Source organism: Physeter macrocephalus, chromosome 2 (assembly GCF_002837175.3).
Source record: "Physeter macrocephalus isolate SW-GA chromosome 2, ASM283717v5, whole genome shotgun sequence".
NCBI lineage: Eukaryota > Metazoa > Chordata > Mammalia > Artiodactyla > Physeteridae > Physeter > Physeter macrocephalus.
Window position 1 is genome coordinate 43,305,978 of NC_041215.1, and position 25,081 is coordinate 43,331,058.

At 36.6% G+C, this 25,081-nt stretch overlaps 1 protein-coding gene across 2 annotated transcripts in view; it reads right to left on the bottom strand.

The window, feature by feature from the left end:
• Positions 1-711: 711 nt before the first annotated feature.
• Positions 712-25,081, bottom strand: part of MCM6 (minichromosome maintenance complex component 6) — a 43,031-nt gene continuing 18,661 nt past the window's right edge. The window contains exons 8-17 of one of the 2 annotated variants that reach the window (XM_007129483.3): positions 24,623-24,764; positions 22,136-22,277; positions 21,316-21,423; positions 20,291-20,446; positions 17,713-17,841; positions 15,794-15,955; positions 7,754-7,889; positions 7,117-7,272; positions 4,737-4,876; positions 712-1,461 (exon numbers count right to left, since the gene is read on the bottom strand). In XM_007129483.3, the coding sequence (XP_007129545.1) occupies positions 1,345-1,461; positions 4,737-4,876; positions 7,117-7,272; positions 7,754-7,889; positions 15,794-15,955; positions 17,713-17,841; positions 20,291-20,446; positions 21,316-21,423; positions 22,136-22,277; positions 24,623-24,764 (1,388 nt within the window). In that variant the 3' untranslated portion in view covers positions 712-1,344. The remainder of the gene's footprint in view (positions 1,462-4,736; positions 4,877-7,116; positions 7,273-7,753; positions 7,890-15,793; positions 15,956-17,712; positions 17,842-20,290; positions 20,447-21,315; positions 21,424-22,135; positions 22,278-24,622; positions 24,765-25,081) is intronic. The other variant, XM_024122366.3, reaches the window with a different exon arrangement.

Genomic DNA, 25,081 nt, shown 5'->3' on the forward strand with positions numbered 1-25,081 from the left:
TGTCCTAACAGGAAGTCTGAGATCCTGTACACTGAAGTTTCCTTGTCCCAACAGGCTCTCCTACCTCCATTAATTAGGAACATAGTTTTCACAGGAGCTTATACCCTGCATCTGCTAACTGTGCAACTTCTCTATCCATTTCCAGTCTCCCTTACCCTATTGTACACAAACCAGTGGAGAGAGGTTTGTATTAGTGAACTCAAATACCACAAATAAACATTCCCCAACTGGTCCTGCAGGCCCCAGAATGCCATCTGTTGTCAAAAGCTGCAGCAAAAGGAACTGCTACATCATGAACATACTTATCAAAGCTAAGCCTCAGGGACTATTAATATCATAACCAGCAATAACTCTTTTCCTGGAAAAATGCCATAAAATTTAAGGGTGGTCTGTAATATAGAAAATGACATATTGGGGACTTCCCTGGTGGCCCAGGGGTTAAGACTTCACCTTCCAATGCGGGGGGTGTGGGTTCAATCCCTGGTTGGGGAGCTAGGACCCCACATGCCTCGTGGCCAAAAAACCAAAGGAAAAAACAGAAGCAATACTGTAAAAAATTCAATAAAGACTTTAAAAATCGCCCACATCAAAAAAAAATCTTAAAAAAAAAAAGATGTATTTCCCTTAAAAAAGCAGTTAGAAAATAATTCTGAGACCTCTCTCTTAGGATATATAAGTTTAAAAAGTTATTAAAGAGTAATGAAAAAAGTGTAATAAACTTTTTATTTTCATAAACTCTTTAAAAAAAAGCCAAAGAGAACTGGAATTAACCTTGGAAAGCCATCTCCAAGGCCTCTTAGCTTTCACACTAACAAATTCTTATAAGGACTCTCCTCACAGGAACCTACACCTAAATGTTTACCATAATGCCGTATTTCCACCCCTTTGCCCCAGGAATCAAGCAAAAAGGGAAAGACTCATATTCATGAATAAATGGAAGCAATAATTTATAATAGAAATAAATCCAATAGACAACTGCAGAAAAAGTTATTTTGGTGAAAAAAAGTAGTTGGCAATTGAAAAAAGTTATTTCTCCAGTAAGTCACCACATAACATAAAAACAACAGACCTTTTCCTACACATGAAAACAAAGGTCTTAGTTATAGAAATGACACACTATTGCAATCCAACTTTTTTTAGGCAAGAAGCACACTAAACAAAGGGATAAAACCTGTGTTAGTATAAAAGGAATGTGACATATAAGACAATCAACTTGGTTCTCCTTCCTCAGAGTAAATCTTCCTGAATCATCACTCCCAGAAGCACTTCTCTGGCTAGTAGTGTTCCACCCAGACTCCAAGCCAGAGGTGGAGGGCCACAGTTTCTCTGGTTACTTTCAATAGCTCAATCTTCAAGCAAGTAGTTAGGGTTAACTACTAAGTAGGGATCTTCTCCATAGCTCTCACTTCCTTCTGTGGAGCCTTTCAATCCAGCTTGGGTGAGCTCAATTAGAACATGATCCTATGAAACACAAACGTTTGTCCTCAGTTCTCCAGCAGTATTATATGAATGCTAAGATACACAGGACTTGACCCTTCTTCTGAATGTTTGTGACTAACATTTTCTTTCATTTCCCCCCCAGAAACTCTCTCAGAAAAAGGACTATATCTTAAAGTCGATATCAAGTTTCTGCTAAGTCACCTTCCCATTAGGATATAGACTTTTTCATATCATAAACTTCTTTTGAAAAATTAAGAAATATATCAGTAAGATTGACATTGTGATTTTAATCAGGTTCCCTAGCATATTACATCAACTACTTATAAATATAACTTCAAAAAAGAACATATGAATTTTACAATCATGCAATTGTATAAAATCCTCTGATAAGTATGTTTATGATTCTGTTTATCACTCTGATAAGTGTTTAATTTCATTTAATATTATGTTAATTTTTAATTATTGGCCACTGAACTCTTTTATATACCATCCATTCATAATTTAGTTAGAAGTAGAATCTAAAGATAATTAACATGAAACAATTTTCACCCTGACCTATTAACTAAAAAAAAGCAGAACATGCCATGTGGCTTAATAAACTTGATGACATATTTGAAGCCATGATGTAACTGTAAGTCAGTCTAATATGTCCACAAATGAGAAGGACTCCTACCAAAGGCCCATACAAAGGAACTCAGGAAATAGTGATTTGATCCTAAGAAGATGGAAAAGTCCCACAGTATAAGCACTAATTCCACCAAGAGGGATTGGACACTTTCAAGCACTCACTCTATATACTAACACACCTTCACAGGAAGCACATTTGATTAGCACAGTACAAGTTCCTTAGTCTTCTGTATTGAGTTGGCTCAGGCGGTGAGTCAAACTTAAAAAGGTAAGCCCAATTTAGATCAGTTAATTTCACAATGTGTCCGAATGTGGATTTCTTGCGTGGACCATTTTATCTTACACTGATCCCAGGGCCACAAGGGAGGGAAGGGCTGGCCTGATGCAAACACATTGCCCACCACTAACTAGACAGACAACTCTGAGCACTACGCCACCCCAGTTCAGCTTTATTTTTATACATATTATTCATTAAATTTTGAATGGAATAGTTCTTCCCACACCCCCATACCTGTAACCATAGACTCATCTAGTTCTATAGGGAAATAGTTCTTCATATGACAAAGCCTGATATGTGACAACTATAATATTTATATAGTGAGCACTGTGAAGTCAACTGCAATCTCTGCCATTTGAACAGAAAAATTCAATCATTTAACAAGTATTTGAGCCCTCTGTGACTTAGGCACCACTGTAGATTCTGGGGACACAGTGGCTAAAGAAACAAAGTTCCTGTCCTCATGGTGCTTGCATGTTAATAAGAGAGACAAAATAAACACCTAAATAAAGACTATACTGTGAGGCAATGATAAGCACTATGAAGAAACAAAACAGGGTAAGGGGGTGACAGCAAGGAGGAGGCTATTTTGACTGGCCAGGCAAGAAGAACTTCTCTGAGAAGGTAACATTTGAGCAGATCTCAGAATGGAGGATGGAATATGGGCAAAGAAACAAAGGGCATGTACAAAGGCCTTCATGCTTGGTGTGTCTAAGGAACAGTGACAAGGCCAGTGTCACTGAGTAGAATGGGCAAGGGGAAGAGGCTATGAAATGAGGTGAATGAGATGGGCAGGGGCTTGCTTGTGTAGGGTTCTGCAGGCCACAGTACCGAGACTGGATTTTATTCTAAATGTGAGGGAAGGACTAGAAGGAAGGGCACTAAAACAACTTGATTTGTTAAAAGATCTGTCTGGCTGCTGGGCAGAGAGCCACTGCAAAGGAGGACAGTTAGGAGGCACCCATGGAGGTCCAGGCATGGTGGCTTGGGTAGAAGTGACAGTGGTGAGAAGAAAACACATAATACTGATACTGATACTGAAGGCAGGGCTCACAGGATTTGCTTATAAAAGAAGTTGTAAGGGGAAAGAGAAATCAAGGAATCAAGGATAATTCTAAGGTGCCTGGCTTAAAGCAACTGAGTAAGTGAAACACTGCAAGGAAAAACTGTTTTGAACACATTAAGTGTGAGACGCCTATTAATTTGCAAGTAGGCAGCTAGCTACATACATTAGCAATTTAGAGGACAGGTGAGAGCTGGAGATATAAATATGGGAGTCATCACAAATGGTTTTCAATTCATAGAACCAAATGAGATCACTTAGGCAATGAATATAAATAGAAAAGAGGTCTGAGGACTAAGCATAATACTTCATTTAAAAAGTGACAAGAGGGGCTTCCCTGGTGGCGCAGTGGTTGCGCGTCCGCCTGCCGATGCAGGGGAACCGGGTTCGCGTCCCGGTCTGGGAAGATCCCACATGCCGCGGAGCGGCTGGGCCCGTGAGCCATGGCCGCTGAGCCTGCGCGTCCGGAGCCTAAAAGTGACAAGAGAAAGACTCAAGAAAAGAAAATAAGAGGAAATAACCAGTGAGAAGAAGACCCAGGAGAACATGGTGACTCAGAAGCCAAGTGAACAAAGTATTTCTAGAAGGAGTGATCAACTTTGACAGATGCTGCTGACAAGTTGAATACTGAAAATAATCAACTGATTGGAGTAGTGAGAAGATATGTATGTAATGGTCCTCTAAGAGAGTAGGAGAATGAACTGCCTAGGGAAAAGTAATAGCATCGGGCAGTGCTACTGTGAGGCCAGTGCTACTGTGATGTTGATAAGACAGAAGTAAAGAATTGTCCATTTGAGATCTGTGGTCATGAATTTAAAATAAGAGTGGGCACATGGTTGTATGCTTTTCTCCAGATACTTTTAACTGGTTAGATATAGGTATAGAAAATGAATTAGAATGAACCAAATCTGGAGTTTTGCCAAGCAAGTAATATAAAAAGAGAATGAATGAAGTTGAAAGTATTAGAAAAAAGTGATCACGGGATAGATTTTAAGCTGGGTAATGGGGGAGATAAGAACATGAGGAAGGATAAAATGCAGAAAATAGGTGACAGTGGTCAGGACGCTCAAAGGTTTATGGTAGAGTGGAAAACAAAGATTAAAAACACACAAATAATAAGACCCTAAATTCACTTTACCAGCTTTAAGTTCTGCTTATTTTAGCAGAAGAAATGTCAATTAATTGTTAATAATTCTCTCTTGTTTTATACAACTCCTAATTCTGACTAGATCCTAATGATTCAAAATAAATGAACATCTAACGAACCTATAAAGATATGAGGCATGAACTCCTTCCATAATACCCCAGAAAGCTTAATTCTATACGTACATAGTGGGTGAGTCGATAAATGACTTTCTCTATGATTTTCTTTTTATTTATCAGCTCCTCTTCAGAATCTATTTCTGATTCGATTTCCTTCAAGTACCAATTAACAAGCTCACTCCTCTTTAATGCCGACTCATCCTCTTCTGCAACAACAAAAAATACATTTAAAAAGGATTAAATTATCCTTGTAGCAAACTGTATTGCCAATTCTTGGAGTCTGCATGCACAAGATAATGTACAGATTAGATAACCTTCAATCTGTCAGAAAACATATCTGCTGAAATAAGATTTGCAATCTTCCAGCATAAGCCTGAAATAACCTGTTGTATTACTTGAATTAAAGTATGCCTTACTTTATCCTGAAACGAAAAATCTAAAAAAATAGAGATTATGAGAAACAAGTTTCTTAAAGCTATTAACAATTTCAAAGTATGAAGGTGTTTCCTTCACCTTCTCATGCTTCACCACCTATGACAATCTGTCAACAGCAGTTGAAAGCATAAATTAGGAATGAAGTCACAGCAAGCAAAACTGCTTAAATACAAATATTCCTCTTTGGAAGGGGGAATACTTTATGGAATTGAGGTCAACCAAGGAGTGAAATCCATAGGCGTTCACTCAAAAATAAATTACCAATTTATTCTAGCAAGGTCTATCCTTATTGACTGAACTACCTGCCCTTCAGAGTCCAGAACTCTAAATTTACAAGAAAAGTTGGAACCTGGCAATATTTTAAACTATCGGATAGTTAACTATCACAGATATAAAGTATAATAAAAGAAAACTTCATTTGTCTTGATTTTAGAAATTGCTAATAAAATACAAAATCAAAATAGGAAAATTTTAGTTTTACTGATGATGCCTCTGAAAAGTTTTATTATGGTTGTACTCAAATTTCAGTGGTTTGTCCAAATGCTTTTGAGTAAGTAACCTCCTTGGTTTACAGTTAAAAGTTTTGCTAGGGGACTTCCCTGGTGGTCCAGTGGTTAAGACTCTGCACTCCCAGTGCAGGGGGCCTGGGTTTGATCCCTGGTTGGGGAACAAAGATCCCACATACTGCAACAAACCCACGTGCCCTAGAGCCCACGCGCTGCAACCAGAGAAGCCTGTGTGCGGCAACGAAGACCCAGAGCAGCCTAAATAAATAAGTGAATTTACAAAAAAATAAACTTTTGCTAGAAAACAGCTGTCTATCTGAAGACTGAGAATTAATAACTTACCTGGCTGGGTGAATAGCGTCTTTTTTCTTTTTTTAGGGAAAGGAGGAAAACCTAGAATTTATCTGTGGAATGCACTGTGCGGGTACTAATCATATCTTTGCTCCATTGATGGTTGGCCATGTTGAAAACTTAGTTGCATGAGAGACAGAAAGAATAATGAAGTACAATGTGAACACAGGAATGTTTGCTCCCAAATCTTTTTATGTGAGAAGGGACTGGAACAAAAACCTCTCTGTCCTAGTGGCCTCTTTACTGCCTTCTTTCCTCCTTCCCACTGGTCCACAGTTCCCAGGGGAATGAGGGCAAAAATTTAAGGGCTTAAATCTTTTAGTAAGCTAAGACAATCTCTGATGTTATCCTCCTCCATCACAGTTAGGACACTGTGATGAGAATATGTCCAGAAGCCAGCATACTGACAGTCAAATAAGAATTTTCTGATGGTTAATCACCAAATTGAAGTTTAAGTTCAACCCCTTGATTTAATCACTTTTCCTTCTGCCTTGTGGCTAATTATAGGTTGAGAAAACTTGGATAGAATGGTAAAGCAGTCAAGAACAGGTAGGGTAGTAATGTTCAGATATTATACTTTACCTACAGAGAAATGAGGATTACTTCATTTCTAGTCTGGAATGTACTTGTGCTAATAGTCTTTTGAGTTCAATTACTTGTCTATGAAATATAAATACCCTAGGAGTCCATCCATTTTAAACAAACCCATTGTAAGGAAAAGTGACTTTGCATCTGTAAAAACATTTGTTAAGTGCGTCTTTATATATTATCAGATCCCAAATTCGGCTTCACAAATATTAAAATAGGCCAAGGACATTAATGAGTCATAAACCTTTGACAATGAGCTGTGGGGAAATGTCTAGGCTGGTAGATATGCTGACATACCCTAGTAGATTCTGTTTGCCAAAGTGAGCTTGTCTAACAGTTTCTCATCTCCTCTGACAAAATAACACAATCTTTAGCAATCAGAAGTTGTTAGCTGATTCACTTTGTTATAAAGCAGAAACTAACACACCATTGTAAAGCAATTATACTCCAATAAAGATGTTAAAAAAAATTTGTTAGACAAAAAAAAAAAAAAAAAAAAAGTTGTTTATGTGAATACAGCTTATGTAAATGACTCATCATGTGAGCAGCACTAAGTATGGCCTCACCTTCTTCCATCTTTCTGAGGTGAAGCACAATAAGGTTAGAGATTCGGCAGTATTCGGAGAAGCCCAGCCTTAAGGAGGCTTTCGGAACAGAATCTTGGTTCATGTCTTCAGTGTGGCCGTTAATTCCATTCACAGGAGCAGGGCTATCAGCATGACCTAAGTGAAATATTAACTGTTTGAATCTTGTTTCTGTGCCTCCAATACTCCCCTATTAAATGTTTATAAATATACTACTTATATTTTAATACTAATTTTAAAACAACCATATAGTTATACTCAGTATCTAGTAATTGTACAAATAAATTAGAAACTTTATAAATGCTACCAGTGAAGACAAAAACCCATTTGGAAGGGATGGGAAGATTGGGAGATAAAAGGATTTCATGATCTGAAAGTGCATTTGCAATATTAAGTCCACTATCTCCATTTTGGTGTTTTTTCTCTCAGTCTTTCAAGCATATATATTTTATATCAACTAATTATATTTTAACTTAGAAACAGTTAATAAGATTCAAAATCCATTTTTTCCCCTTTTGCTACATAGACTTCACAACCATCAGTAAGTGCACTTTTGCCATGACATCTCAGAGAACATTTTGGTCCCTAACTCTAGAACAGTCATGAACAGACACCTCACCATGGATGCCATCTGGGCCCTCATCTACCTCCATCTGGGCATCTTCGTCTTGATCTAGATTGACATCAGGTGTTTCTACACGGATGATTGATTTATTCAGTAACCTGAAAGCTTCCTTCACATGTTTAGGCTGGACCTAAGCCAATCAAGATGAAGTAAATCAGTAAGCCAGTCTTTCTGATATAACAAACAGACTTTCTCCATATGAAATTACAGTGGCATTTTGGTTTTCTCACACTCTCCCTTATACAACATAAAATATGAGAGAATACCATAAATTCACCAGAATGGTTAAAAGGACTGACAATATTGAGAATGTAGACAACTTTCATTCACTGCTGTTGGGAATATAAATTGTTACAACCATTATGGAAAACTGATTTTCAGGCTTTACTAAACTGCACACACCTGCAATCTATGACCCCATGATTCCACTCCTAGGTACACACCAAACAGAAATGTACATATAAAGACACCAGATGAACTAAAAGACCTGCACATCCCGTAAGAACCCAAATTGGAAACTATCCAAATGTCCATTAATAGAAGAATGAGCCAATCACTGTGATACATTCACTGATAGTTATGTGTATTTCACCACAACTGGGAGGGGAAAAATGGTTGAAAACAACCTAACTAACCATCAGGAAAAGTATGGTTAGAATACTATATAACCATAAAGAAAAAAAAAAGTTTATCCTCAGAGAACGGTAGCAGTGACTGTAAACAAACTGAAAGGGTAGCTCTTAGAGATGCTAGTAAGGAATGTTCAACTTCCTGATCTGGGTATAGATTACATAGATATGTTCATTGAAAGTTAACAGAACTGTACACTTGTGATTTGTGCACTCTCTGTATGTAGGTTTTGCCTCAAAAATAAGCCTACTTAGAAGAAAAATTACAAGTCTATTTCAGGGCGGGGGAGATTGCTTTAAGTCCTTGTATAAATAACCAACAGTCTCTATAAATCTACTCCCTTCCTACCGAGCTGAGCCCCATTAACAACAGATAAACCCAGCAGAGCAGCCCTTTTTTTTCCTTTAAATACATTACCACCTGCAATGAAACTTTAACCCATTTGAGAACAGTCAATATCAAGATATATCCTAGTAAACTTACTGGTCTATAAAAATAAGAAAGAATACTTTGGAAAGAGAAAAATATCAAACTACTTCTGGAGGAAAAATTAACAATCAAGAGCTGGCCTCAGATTTTCCCAAAGAACAACTGATGTCAGGATACAGCAGAAAAATTTATAAGAAAAGAAAATATGAGCCAGACGTTGGATGTCATTCAGGAAAAGACTACAAATAACGCTGTTGAACATAACACTCAGGGAATATTATTCCCATGAACTCATCTATTTCATCAAACCCTTGAAAAAAGGCCAAATTTCAATCAGCAAAGAGATAAGTTAGAAATCGTAACAAATTTATCTCCAATGATCATGCTTGCACATATTTAGCTACAAAACTAAGACTTAAACAAACGTGGGAATTAAGAGTGACAGAACAAAATGTAAATGGTAAATGTCCTGAAGATAGAGGGGTACAGGGAGACCCAATAGATGGGAGTAAATTTGCTGATAGCCCAAAAAATGAGTGGAAGATGTAAATAAACATTTCTCCAAAGACATACAGATGGCCAAGATGCATATGAAAAGATGCTCAACATCACTAACTACTACAGAAATGCAAATCAAAACTACAATGAGTCTGTGCTTTGTGACCATGAGAGGGGTGGGAAAGGGAGGGTGGGAGGGAGGGAGACGCAAGAGGGAAGAGATATGGGAACATATGTATAACTGATTCACTTTGTTGTAAAGGAGAAACTAACACACTATTGTAAAACAGTTATACTCCAATAAAGATGTTAAAAAAAAAAAAAAAACTACAATGAGGTATCACCTCACACCAGTCAGAATGGCCATCATCAAAAAAATCTACAAACAATTAATGCTGGATAGGGCATGGAGAAAAGGGAACCCTCTTGCACTGCTGGTGGGAATGTAAATTGATACAGCCACTGTGGAGAACGGTATGGAGGTTCCTTAAAAAACTAAAAACAGGAATTACCATATGCCCAGCAATTCCACTACTGGGCATATACCCAGAGAAAACCATTAATTCAAAAAGACATATGCACCCCAATATTCACTGCAGCACTATTTACAATAGCCAGGTCACGGAAGCAACCTAAATGCCTATCGACAGATGAATGGTTAAAGAAGATGTGGTACATATATACAATGGAATATTACTCAGCCATAAAAAGGAGCGAAATTGGGTCATTTGCAGAGGTGTGGATGGACCTAGAGACTGTCATACAACAAAATGAAGTAAGTCAGAAAGAGAAAAACAAATATCATATATCAACACATTTATGTGGAATCTAGAAAAATGGTACAGATCAATCGTTTTGCAAGGCAGAGGGACATGGAGAACAAACGTATGGACACCAAGGAGGGAAAGGGGGGGTGGGATGAATTGGGAGATTGTGATTGACATATATATACACTAACTAATATGTATAAAATAGATAACTAACAAGAACCTGCTGTATAGCACAGGGAACTCCACTTTGCTATACAGTAGAAACTAACACAACATTGTAAAACAACTATACCCCAATTAAAAAAAAAAATTTTGCTGATTGCCTCTCACCTGTAACAGATGATAAATCAAGCCATGGATAAGCATATCTGACTGTGCAAAGGTAAACAGTAAAATATTATTTACTAAAATCAGGTGGTTGGGAGGGAAGAGAAGAAAGAAGATGAAACATGCTAATTTTATCACTTCATAGTAGAGAACCAATAGAGAACTAAGGGTACAATATAAAGTTATAATAATAAAAGTAACCACTAAAATAAAATAACTTTCTGAATCTCAGAACTACACATACAAGCAAAAGCAAAGTGACACAAAATGAAAAATCATGTCAACTATAAAAAGAAAAAAAAAACAAAAACCCAAATAAACCTATCTCTCATACCAATAAATGTAAATGGGTTTAACTTACATACTAAAAAAAATTTTGTTTGCATCACAAAACAAAATCCAACTCTATGCTGTATATGTATATAAGACACACTTAAACTTATTCAGAAATGCCAAAAAATAGTAAAAAGTTAGGCAAAGGTATACCAAACAAAGAAAGCAAGGTGGAGTTCAGGCCAAAAAGCATAAATGAGACAAATTTAGAGGGTACAAATCTCAATGAAAATATATGTATCTGTTAAGAGAACAACAATATCAGTAAAATAGAAATTATAGGAGAAAAAAGGATAAATACAAAGAGACAACAACTATGTTGGTAGAGAAATAAAAACTATTCATAAGAGACTTTTCTTTTAATTAATTAATTATTTTTGGGCTGCACTGGGTCTTCGTTGCTGTGTGCAGGCTCTAGTTGCAGTGAGTGGGGGCTACCCTTCATTGCGGTGCCTGGGCTTCTCCTTGCAGTGGCTTCTCTTGTTGCGGAGCACGGCCTCTAGGCATGCGGGCTTCAGTAGTTGTGGCTCATAGGCTCCAGAGCGCAGGCTCAGTAGCTGTAGCTCACGGGCTTAGCTGTTCCGCAGCATGTGGGATCTTCCCAGACCAGGGCCCGAACCCGTGTCCCCTGCGCATTGGCAGGCGGATTCTCAACCACTGCATCACCAGTGAAGTCCCCATAGGAGACTTTTAACTTTCCATCTAGAAAAGATACAGTAGACCAAAAAACCCCACAAAAAAACAGAAGACCTATATAACATAATAAGGTAACCTCCCCCTTCACAGATATATATAAAATTATATACACTGTAAACAGAGACTAGGCCTTCCATTGAAGTGCTCATGGAACACTTATGGAAATGGGCTCTGGGCTACAAAGCATCCAAAAAACCACATTCCAAAAAACCAAAGAACTAAATGAGAAACATAGACATCATTTTCTAATCACAATGCAGTAAAATTAAAACAAGCAACCAAAAACACACATTCTAACTGGATATTATTAAACTCTGAAACAACTCTTGGTAGTGGATACTTTTCTAGGAAAATGTAGCTTACCAAAACTGACCCAAGAAGAGACAGAAAATCTAAACAAGACTGACTTCCATGGCAGAAATCAAGAACCATGCACTCAAATTGTATACACTAGACCCAGAGAGTTTTACTTGAGAATTCATATCAGTAAAACAGTAGATAATTTTAATGCAATAGAAAACTATTCTAGAATAGAGAAAAAAGGGAAAAACTTTCAAAAATTTAAATGAAATAACCACGATAATAAAACAGACTGCAAAAACAAACAGAAATCAATGTTTTTTATGAGTACTGCTTTAAAAATACTAAATAACAGCGAACAGAAGCCAAATGCACTAAAAAAGTGAGATTTATTCCAGGAAGGCTTGACATTAGAAAGTCTATTAATTAATTTTTCATTTTAATAGATCCAGGAGAAAAAAAGAATCATGATTAACTCTATACACACTAAAAAGACAACTTGCCCCCCCGCCAAAAAAATCAATCTTCTTGATAAAAATATTCGATATAATAATAAATGTATAGTTCCTATGGATAAAAACACATTATATCTCAGCCACAGAGCCAATTAGGAACAAGAAAAAAAAATGTCCAATGTCATAATTATTAGACATTGTATTGCAACAGCAAAAGTAAATTAGTGGAGAATATGGGAAAAGATTAAGTTTATTTTTCAATAAGAATAGAAAGAAAAACATACGCCATTTATCATTTGCAAATAAGAACAAAAATCTGGAAAATCAACAGACTCAACTGAAAAACTACTACAAACAAAAGGTATCAGTATGGTACAAAACTAGCATACAGAAATCAATAGTTCATATATACAAGCAACAACCAGTTAAAATATAAAATGAAAAAAAGTCTACCTTCAATTCCCACAAAAATAACAAAATATCAAGAAATAAATTCAACAAGAAACATGCAAAAATCATATGAACTTTAAAACCTATTGAGTGAAACAAAAGACATAAGTGGAAAGATAATGAGGTTCTCTGGTACTCAGAACTGTTAACGAATGTTTGCTTTTCTCATTCTAGACACCTGAAAGGAAGGCACTGCTTTAATCTCTTGAACTTAGGCATGGCCATGTTAATTCCTCTGACCAATGAAATGTGACCAGCAGTGTCATGTCATTTCTAGATAGAAGGTTAAGAAATGGCATGATTCACCTTGCCTTTTCTTTATCTTCTGTGATCATGGAAGTGTATGTCAAGAAAGAGCCTTTACATCAGCCTGAATTTCTGAGCGATGTGAAGTGGAGAGCCTCTGGCTAACATAAATGAACATGAAGCATGAGCAAAAAATGTAATTGTTTCTGTTTTAAACAGCTGAGATTTCTATAGTGGCATAATCTAGATTCGAACCGCTATTATGTTTTCTTACACAGGAAAAATCATCATGAAGTAAATTCTCCATATTAACATATAAATTTAACATGCTCTCAATATCAATAATTTTTGGGGGGGTATACTATTTTTATTTTATTCATATTTAAATTTCATCTCAAACACTGAGTTCAAGTATATGCTGGCCCTATGTTCATATTTCTGAAATAAATGGACAGCTTTAAGGGTAAATGTATTTCATATTTCACAAAATATTCAACAATTAGGGAAAATCTAGGGGGTGGTATAATTATATACCTTTATACATTTAGTAGCACAAGTATAGGGAAAAGCCATGCAACTGGAGGAAAAACCCATTTCAGGGCTGAACAGAGAGGTCCTTGAATGCCAACAGAATCTCCCCTTGACTTCAGACAAACCAAGGAGTCTGTCAGTATACAAAAACCACTGAATTCAGGAGCAATAGGATAGGTACTAAGGAATTGGTTCTTGCCAATCAGGATTATGTGGGCCAGTCTAAAGTGAGCAGAGGTGGCTGGAGGCTGGAAATGTTGTAGCTCAAGTTCAGAATCTGTAGATTAGAACAGCAGTCTAGAGACAGAATGGTTAGTGCTTTGTTCAAAAATTCCTGGGTTTTCCAAACAAGTTCCTAGGATGCTTTCCTCAAACAGTGAATATCAATAATCAATAAAAACCAAAACAAAACAAAGCCAGCTGGCTATTAAGTTCACAACAGCCAAAAGAGAACAATGCAGTGGAACATGCATTGGAACAAAAGTGCAACAATGCAGTGGAACAAAAGAGAACATTTAAAATATTGTGGTACTAATGCAAGAGGAAGCTGAGACAGCACAGGAACAGAATTCAGAAAGAGATCCTAACAAACACAAGAATTTAATATATAATAAAAGCGTACCAAACCAGTGTGGAAAAGATGGATTGTTCAGTAAGTGGTGTTGGAACAACTAGGAAACTAGCTGAAAAATAATCAACTGATTTACACCTCACATCTTACAGCAGGATAAATACCAAATGTTTGAACGATTTAAATACAAACAATGAAACCATCTAAATGCTTGAGGAAATCCTGAGAAAATTCTTTTATAATCTTAGAGTGGGGAAGCCTTTCTAATAAAACAATAAGTAAAAAATGAACAAAGAATATGATCATAAAAGGAAGTAGAAATGGCTCTTAAATATATGCAAAAACACTCGATTTTATTCAGGAACTGTATCTGTGTATATATATATGCATATATATGTATATTTATTTCATATCATGTGCATTTGCTACCTACTGAAAAACCAAAAAAAGGAAAGAAAAATCTGTTAGAAATTCTCCAAGACACGTCAGTTCTATGAAACTCATTTTAAGAAATATTACAATGAAGAAAAAAAAGGTACAAATGTTAGCGTGCTTTTTAAGAATTCCCTTCCATCATGGCCTATTCTTCCTCTACATATTCCACTATATTCCTCCCAATACCCTACACTCTTGCTAAACTTTCCACCTTCACTCTAAAAATGCCTACCAAAATTCTATACACCCTTCAGTGATCCAGTTTAAATGTTGGCATCTCCCCAAACCCTCCACCTTTGTTATGAAAGAATTCATTGATCTCTGTACTCTTTGCTGATGACAGTCTATCATAATATCCTCTCATATTTCACATGCTTAATTAAACATATGTCTTGCTCCCACCAAACTATCAGCAATGGAAGACAGGGGCTCTTTTATTCATCTCCTAACTTACAAAGATGGCCATTAAATGTCAGGAGAATCAAAGAATAACAAGTAAGACAGTGTGAAAGTATTTTGTAAACAGTAAAGCACCAAATCAGAGAATTTGAAAAATTAGACAAAAGGAAAGAAGCCAAAAAATGAAATCTATGAGATAGAAATGGTGAATGAAGTAAGAACAGTGGTTACTTCTGGGGAAGGAAGGGTGCAAGGGAACTTTCTAGGATGATGTAAACCTTCTGTTATGAGCTGAGTGGCCACAAGGGTGTATGTAAAAAGTCAAAGCTGTACATTTTCCTCTATGTGAATTATACCTCAATCATACTATTAAGAAAAATAGCCAAACTCCCTCCTCAAACAAAATCTTACACTGTCTAAAATATAAAGCTAGATAAAAGCAGGGCTTGTTTGCTTGAAGCAGAGATGAGGGCGTCCTTCCACTCTGCTCCCCATTTATTCCCTAAATACCCACTGACATGTACCTGTAGAACCCAGGGCTCAAAGAGCAATTTAATATCCACATGTTATACAAAGGAGGAGAATTCCCTTCTTAGGAGACTGGAGGCTACATTATCATATCCGTATCCCCTGCGCACAGGCCTAGCACATGGCAGGGTTTAAACAAATTTTCCTTGAATGAATGGTATTAATCTTGAACTCACCTCTATATGTATGTACTCTATAATCTGTCATGATTATCTCATTATCATTAATCTAACTACTACATTCAATAAATGGTTGACGGCAACAGTCTTCAAGGGAAAAACCCCAGGGTCAGGGGTCATGTATCCTATGAGCACTCAACAGTTATATAAAAATAAATCTGCAGCGAGTGCTAGTATGTCCTATACCAAACATAAAAACAGCTTGTAAGCCAACAAATCAATTTCTCTTTTCCATTATGTTAGAGTGACTTTGATACCTCATCACAGCAGTGCATCCGAGCCATTGCTTCAGAGAGACGGATCATGCTCTCAAGCTGTCGTACTGTAATCCTCCATGAAGACTTGGTTACTCCAGAACCATCCCTCTGGCGGAGGCGTTTATACTGTTCCACAATGAAGTCCTCTGACTCTTTAGAAATCTGTTTCAGGATATCAGTGAAGTCAGAGCATTTCTACTTAATGAGAGCGGCTTTAAACATTAAGTTTAAGAGCCTCCCAGGTGAAGATACCCTGGGGGAATTGAGAAGGTCAAAACTTTGAAACCAATGACAAGAAATTAATACTGAAATGCCTTTCAAAAGAAACTAATACAAAGGAGGACTATGAATTCCATGTACTAATTTTATGAATAGGAAGACAGTAGAGTTAGTATTTAAGCAAATGACCATTTCTAAACAATGTATACTTTTATACCCAAGATGCCAAAGCTCATTAAACAAATTACTACTCAGGCTATTCTTGAGGCTCAGTTAATTAACTTATGGAGTGTTTGGGAAAAAGAGAAGTCAATATATATAATACTGCCCCCTATCAGTGGCTTCACGTTCTGTGGTTTCAGTTACCTGCGGTTACCTGAAGTCTGAAAATATTAAATAGAAAATCCCAGAGATAAACAATTCATAAGTTTTAAATTGTGCACCATTCTGAAAAGTGTGATGAAATTTTATGCTGTCCAATGTCCCACCTGGGACAAGAATCAGCCCTTTATCCAGCGTATCCACACTGTATATGTTACCTGCTTATTAGTCACTTAGTAGCCATTTTAGTTATCAGATCAACTGTTAGGGTAACATAGTGCTTGTGTTCAAGTAACCCTTATTTTACTTAATGGCCTCAAAGTGCAAGAGTAGTAATGCTGGCAATTCAGATATTCTCTTATTGTGCCTAACTTATAAACTGAACTTTATCACAGGTATGTACATATAGGAAAAAACATCGTACATATGGAGCTTGGTACTATCTGTGGTTTCTGGCATCCACTGGGGGTCTTGGAACATATCCCCTACTGTATATATACCTTACTATTAGTTAAATAATAACAACCTTATTATTAGTTAAATAATAACAACAAAATGAGGCATACTAAAGAATACTGTTTTTCAGAGCAAGGAACTAAGCATATTAAGGAAGCATGCCAAGGTCAAGAGGGACCAGCATAGTCATGGAGAACAAATGCCCCTGCAGACAAAAGTGCTTTACCCTTCCCTTGCGACAGCGAGAGTCAGTCCCAATATTATGGATAATCAAGTGAAGGTGATAGATAATTAAAATCTAAGCATAACTCCCAAAAGTCAAGCCAGAAAGAGTGTAAAAACCTCAACCAGAATCAAACAATTTTTTTTTGTACTCTACTTTAGGAAAATGTCAAAAATATGCATTATGGAGGTTTATCTTAAAAATAAATGTCCAAGTGAGCACCCTGGATCCTGTATTGTAAAAGTTACTCATGTTCATTACAATAACCTAGAGGAATCCAAGCTTTCCTCAGAGACAGATTCGAGAGCATTCAGTAGACTACTGATTTAAGCACATGCAGTTTTAAGATTCTTAGGAATAATGGTTGAAATAAAAGGATATCCTACTTTATTTGGTTATTCAAAACTGTTCACCCATAAAAATCTTTTTATTAGTACCTAAAAAGTAGAAGAAATGGAATTTTTCACTTTTAAAAAATTCCCTTTTCTCAAGTCTCTCTGAGGAAACAAACTGTTCTCAAAAAAACCAAAAACAAACCAAAAAACCCAAACCGAAATCAAACCAACCAACTAACGAACCAAACGACCTTAAAAAAACCCCCAAACAAGTCAGGTTCAGTTAATTTCCATACAACGCTTTTGTTTAAATGCCACTTTCATATACTCATTATGCCCAATTACAGTACAAAAGGGCAGGTTACCTTGGGTTTAAACTGTCTTGCAAAAAGAAGATACCTCCTGATATCATCAAGGGAATACACACGATCAATTGAATCTTCAATTCTTGAATGCAAGTCTACTATTCGCCTGGCGATAGCATAATCTGTAACCTAATTCAAAATAAGAAAATCATTTTAATCAGTTATAGTAATATCCACTCCAGACTATTCCAGGCATTAAGAAATTCTTTACAGCTAACAACAAGCTCTAATATGCCACCGTAAGATGTATTAATGGGTTCAAGTTTCTGACGAAAATTTAGTACCACATCCAAAATCAAAAGTTTAAATGTATACCTTTGCCCTACTCTAAGACTATTCCTGAAGGAATTTACTGACTTTAATATGGCAGAAATAAGATTTCTAGGGCCCTAAGTGTGTCTAGAAGCATTAATTCATGCAACCCTCACAAAAAATTTATTAGGTAGATAATATTACCCCCATTTTACAGATGAATAAATTGAGGCCTGGAAAGATTAAGTAACTTGTCCACACAGTTAGAGCAAGGATTTGAAGAGTCTAGTTTCAGAGCCCATCCTCCTAGCCACTACATTACGTTGCCACTTATGAACATATGAATGATGATCATCACAGAACCGTTATTAACATTGAAAAAAATAAAATTGCACTAAAAATATGCAATTTACTCTCAAATAGTACAGAAAAAAAAAAAGCAGAGATACAGAGCAAATGGTAAAGCAAACGGGGCAAAAAGTTAATGTGAACTGAATAAAGGGTATATGAGTATTATATGCACTATTGTATTTCCTGCAACTTTTCTGTAAGTTTAAAATTATTTCTAATTAAAAAGCTAAAAAACTAATTTAGTAAATTATGTATAGACAGAAATATATGAAAATCAGACAATGCCCAACAATGCGGGGGAGGGGACTGGGTTAAACATTTATATAGATTTGTGAAGGAAAAGAACAAAACCCAAACATAAAAAACGAAAACCCTCTAAACATTCACATTAATGGAAGGCAAATTTTATCTAGATAAATTTAAAATTTTGCCGTAAGCAAGAGGTATGCATTGTACCTAATGTAATGTAGGACCTCCATGCTCAGCAATTAAAAGTACAGTACAACATGATCTTCTACAGAAGGTCATTTTGTACTTCTGTGCACATCTGAGATGTGCAATGTTGTTAAATATTTAAGTCTAAGTATAAATAACTCTAATACTAACATGTTAGAATGTAAGTAAATCTACAGTTTAAAAAAAATTTTTTTCCATCTATTTATTTGTTTATTTATGGCTGCACTGGGTCTTCTTTGCTGCACGCGGGCTTTCTCTAGTTGCAGCGAGAGGGGGCTGCTCATCATTGCGGCGCACGGGCTCCTCATTGCGGTGGCTTCTCTTGTTGTGGAGCATGGGCTCTAGGTGCGCAGGCCTCAGTAGTTGTGGCACATGGGCTCACTAGTTGTGGCTCACGGGCTCTAGAGCACAGGCTCAGTAGTTACGGTGCACGGGCTTAGTTGCTCCGCGGCATGTGGGATCTTCCCAAACCAGGGCTAGAACCCGTGTCCCCTGCATTGGCAGGCAGATTCTTAACAACTGCGCCACCAGGGAAGTCCCTAAATCTGCAATTTTATATTCAAACTTAACACTCTTACATAATTAGGAAAAAAAAATGTGACACATGCAATAATTTGATAGGAAGACAGAGGAAGACAAATGACTCAATTTGAAGAAAAAAAAAAAAAGAAATTTGTTTGGTACCCCAATTCTTTTCAACCTTAATGAAAGAACAAAAACAAAACCAAAAATCTAATAAAAATCTTAGAGTATGGTTGGAAATTAAGTGAAATACTTTTTTTCTGAGAATTAAAAAACAGTAACAAGGGGGACTTCCCTGGTGGTCCATTGGTTAAGAATCTGCCTTCCAATGCAGGGGACGCGGGTTTGATCCCTGGTCAGGGAACTAAGATCCCATATGCCGTGGAGCAACTCAGCCCGCGCGCCACAACTACTGAGCTTGCACGCCACTACTACTGAGCTTGTGAGCCTCAATTAGAGATCCTGAGTGCCACAAACTACAGAGCCCACGTGCCCTGGAGCCTGTGCACCACAACTAGAGAAGAGAAAATCTGCGTGTCACAACTAGAGAGAAGCCTGCGCAATGCAACGAAAGATCCCGCATGCCGCAACTGAGACCCAGTGAAGTCATAAATAAATAAGTGATAAATCTTTAAAAAAAACACACAAAAACAAAACAAAAACAGCAACAAAACCAAAAAACTTGATATTCCTCAGACGCAACTGAGACCCAGTGAAGTCATAAATAAGTGATAAATCTTTAAAAAAAACACACAGCAACAAAACCAAAAAACTTGATATTCCTCAACACAATTAAGCAGAACCAGCAATTCAAGTGATTTTCAGTTGCTTAATAAACCTCTTAATAAAATAAATCCTGTGCCACTCTGAGAGAAATGAAAGGTCAGTGCCAACACATGCACCAGTTCTTCAGGAGTACATCCTCCAGGCTTGTCTCACTCAATTACTCAAACTGGAAATAATAAAGGACGCTCAGAGCGATAGCTCATATAGTTACCTCATTACATTCATCCACAAGTATAAAGAAGAGATCAAATCGGGACATGATAGGAGCTGACAAGTTTATATTCTGTTTCAATGATTTTGATCTGTCATAGTGTCCACTGATTGGGTTTGCTGCTGCCAAAATGGATGTCCTGGCATTTAGAGTAGCCTGACCACAAAAGGAAAAATCGTGACAGGTTTAAAAAGACAACTGTAATGGCATATGACAAAATGCTCAACCTCATTCATAATTAACTAAATGCAAACCAAAAGAATAAGATATCATCTTTCACCCAGTGAATCATCAAAATTAAAGTCTGATAATATATAGCAACAGGTACTCCCATATGATGTTGATGGTATGATGTGCACACCCTTTAAGCCAGCAATTTCTTACTAAGAATTTATCTTGCAGCTAGGTATAGGAAGATGTGTACAAGGATGTTTACAATATTGTTTGTAATACTAAATAAAGGCTGGAAATGACCTGAATGTCACTCTCCTTTATAAGAGTCTAAGGAGCCAAACTGGGGTATGTACAACTGAAAATCATGGAGTAATGAAAAGACAAGTGGATCTAATATATACTGGTATAGAAAGATTACCAAAATAAAATTATGAAGTTAAATGGAACAAGGAACAAAACTGTATGTGTATCATGCTTATTTATGATAAAATATTCCTAAAAGGGACATAAACTCAGCAGATACTTCTGAGTATCTATTGGTGCTAGCAGTTGGAAGATTTCTCTTTTTAACTTATGTTTTAATGTATTGCTTACATTTTTCTTAACTATTTGAATGTGTTACTTTTATTTTTAAAGTTTGATTTCTCTCTAATGCTAGTTACAATATTGTACTTATTGTTTTCATTTAAATAATCCGTCAACTTGATTAATAATCCTCAAGGCTGTGTTTTCCGTTTCAGTAAACTGCATTTCATGTTGAAGTAATGCATTTTATCCAAGTGATCGTCTAGAGCTACATTAATCTACAAGGCTAAGGCATGATGCAAAGGAACAGAAGTGGACACACATACCTTCACTCCTGCTTTAGTGATGGAGATGGTCTGCTGTTCCATAGCTTCGTGAATAGCAACTTGATCCCGCACCTCCATCTTATCAAATTCATCAATACAACATACACCCTGTAACCAAACAAACCTAGCATAAGAAACTGCCTTTCAGATGTCAAAGGGCAAGGAAACTCAAAGTTTGCTACCACAGAGACCTTTCAGTTCTTTTAAACAACTAAGATAGGTAAGTAAGCAATCCTAACTCCCTCTACTAGAGTAAGATAGTACAATAGTTCCCAGAGCTCGAGGGAACCATACTCTTTTGACTCATTTTAAACCAAGAGTGAAACTAAAAACATGAAGTTACTTACTGCACTTTTATTCAACATCAAAACCTTGTGTAAATCTCAGGGTCAAAATATTCTGGGTTACCTCAGTGTTGACTTTAGGCTGGGAAAGTGAAGGATGGAGTTGGAACATAATGTTTGTAAGTATATATAGCTACAATTTACACGCATTCACAGAGCTAATTGATCTATGACAAATACATGCAAAATGCAATAGATATACTCATAGATGTGTCACAGTCTAGAAAGGAAAACTGCTGAGAAGTACTAGTCACAGCAAACACACAAGCTCAGGGCACGTAATACGTTCTAGAGAAGTTCAGAAAGTGCTGATTAATGATTAAAATCCCAATTTCTAGATTAATAAAATCATGAATTATTTACTAAAAGTACTTATTAAAAAGAGGACATCTCCTTAATAGGAACTTATAGACCTTTATTGATAGGGATGGGGATATTCTGATTTCTTTATATCCAAGAGGGTAAAATGTTCTTACATTATCAGCCAGCATCAAAGCTCCAGCCTCAATGACAAACTCATGAGATTCTTCATCTCTCACAACAGCTGCTGTTAAGCCAGCAGCACTGGATGCTTTGCCACTGGTATAGACAGCTCTGGGACTGAATTCCTCCACGTGCCTGTTTAAGGTTATCATATTCATTAATATATGACTACAAAGCATCCTTTTCAGGATTATCAGCTGGTTATGGCTTATGTCAAGTAAGAATTTAAATTTCTAAAAGAACATTTGAAAGAGGCATTAAGAAAAAAAGCAATTCATAAAGACACATGCCATAGACCAAATAGAAAGCCTTTTCTCCTTTGGTCTTTTAAATAGGTCAAATCCATTCCTGTTAAAGGAAGATGCAGTTCATACATGGCAAAAAACAATAATAAACAGTTCAGCAAAAATGATCCATTAGAAGGCCTTGCACTTAAAATGAAAACAAACAAAAAACAAAACAAAACAAACAAACAACAACTACAACAAAAAAATGAAAACAAAACAAAACAAGATGGGACATTTATTCCAAAAAGGCAAGGCTGGTTTAACATCTAAGAATCAATAACATGCCATACTAAAAAATTATAGGAACCACCTTAACAGATGCAGAAAAAGCATGTCAAAAAATCTAACACCCATCATGATAAAAACTCAACTAACTAGAAGAGACTTTCCCTCAATCTGGTAAAGGGCATCTATGAAAACCCACAGCCAACATCATACTTAATGGTAAAAGGCTGAATGCTTTCCCCCTAAGAGCAGGAACAAGACTTAGGGGTCTGCTCTTGCCACTTCTATTCAACATTATACTGAAAGGTTCAGCCAGGGCAACTAGGCCAGAAAAAGTCACCCAGATTTGAAAGAAACAACAACTATCACCATTTGCAGTTAACATGATCTTGTTGACAGAAAATCCTATGAAATCCACTAAAACAGTTAGAACTAGTAAGTCATTTCTTGCGATGCTGCAAGATAAAAGATCAATAATTGTATTTCTACATACTTGCAATAAACAACCCAAAAATGAAACTAAGAAAACAGTTCCATTTACAATAGCATCAAAAAGAATAAAATACTTAGAAATAAATTTAATAAAAGAAGAGCAAGCTTATACCCTGAAAACTACAAAACATTATTGAAAGAAATTAAAGACCTAAATAAATGGAAAGATATCCCATGTTCATGGATCAAAAGACTTAATATTGTTAAAAAGCAAACATAATCGTGCACAATACTGCTCAGAGGCAACACTGCAGTACATCTTTCTGTGGTGGTGGTGGGAGAGGTGGGAGGCAGGGGCAGAGGAAATGAGGAGAAAAAAAGAGAATTCTCTTAACATAGGACTATTACCTTCAAATCTAGAACTCAGTCCCTGATATACTTGAAGGAAATAGTATTTAATTATAAAACTTCAACTAACAATGTTTCAAGTTCTAGAACATTGCCATGTTAAAAATTTCCCAAACAAATAAAGGAAAGGCAGCTTGATATAGTATGAAGAGCACATGCTTGGCAGTCAAAATGCTGAGTTCTAATATTTATGGCTTAGAGGCACTTGTCAGCTCTATGAAGTTAGGCAAATTACTGAGGCTCAGAGAAGTTTTGATTTCCTCCCTAAAAGAAGAGAATAATATTACATGCCTGCCTGGATGCTGGTAGGATAAGACATAACACACACACACACACACACACACACACACACACACACACACACAGAGCACCAAGAACACAGCAAGTGCTCAAAAACTGGTTGCTCTTACCTTGACCTCTAAGTTTCTTAAAAGTTTGAAAGTAAGCAAGTATTTTATTATAGCTTTTAAAAATAAGCAAAAATTGCTAAAGTAGTACTCATACTGATAAGTTTAGCATAAAATGTCTCATCTTTATCACACTGTTTTTGGAAAGAGTGTCCTTGTTAAGAACCTTAAGGATGTTTGTATTCTTAATCTCAGCAATCCTATGCCTAGGAATTTACCCAAAGGAAAATAATAAAATAAAAACTTATACACATTATGATGTTCACTGTATTTGACCATTAAAATAAATTACTGTTAAATTGTCTAATATCAGGCTAAGGGAATGATTTTGTAAGTTATACCAACAAAAAACAACAATCGTGAAAATAAAGAAACATGGAAAAATATTTAGGGTAAATTAAAATTAAAAATATGCATGCTGTGACTTACAACCATGAAAATATATATTCATATATTCAAAGACTTTTACACAAAGATTAAAAGAATTCTATGTGGGATCAGAATTACAGACAATTTTTCCCTATTCCAAAAAATTGTAAAATGTTGCTACATTCTATGTAACAAATTATGGTGTACTTAACCTAAGAGAGTTATATATTCAACAGTCATAATTTATACTCCTGCTCTGGTAAGGGCACACTGACTGCATTCTTGGTAGCACAGAAAGCCTGGAACTACACATATTGTTTTCTCTGCTGTACTATCTCAGGCAAACACTTACTTGAGAAACTGGCTCTTAGCTGTACTTGGGTCACCAACAATGCAAACATTTATGTCCCCTCGAAGAGAGGTTCCTTCCCCTGTTGTCTTTGGAACACCACCAAAGAGCATCAGCAAGACACCCCGTTTTACTTCGTCATTGCCTGAAATGAAAACCCAAGGTATTTTTCAACATGAGGTTAAACAATTTCACAGGAAACTACAAAGGCGTATTTACCAACCAAAAGAGCAGAGACCGCTGAAGCAAAGCTAAGACTAGAGTCAAAATATCTGGTTCGGGCTTCCCTGGTGGCGCAGTGGTTGAGAGTCCGCCTGCCGATGCAGGGGACACGGGTTCGTGCTCCGGTCCAGGAGGATCCCATATGCCGCGGAGCGGCTGGGCCCGTGGGCCATGGCCGCTGGGCCTGCGCGTCCGGAGCCTGTGCTCCGCGGCGGGAGAGGCCACAGCAGCGAGAGGCCC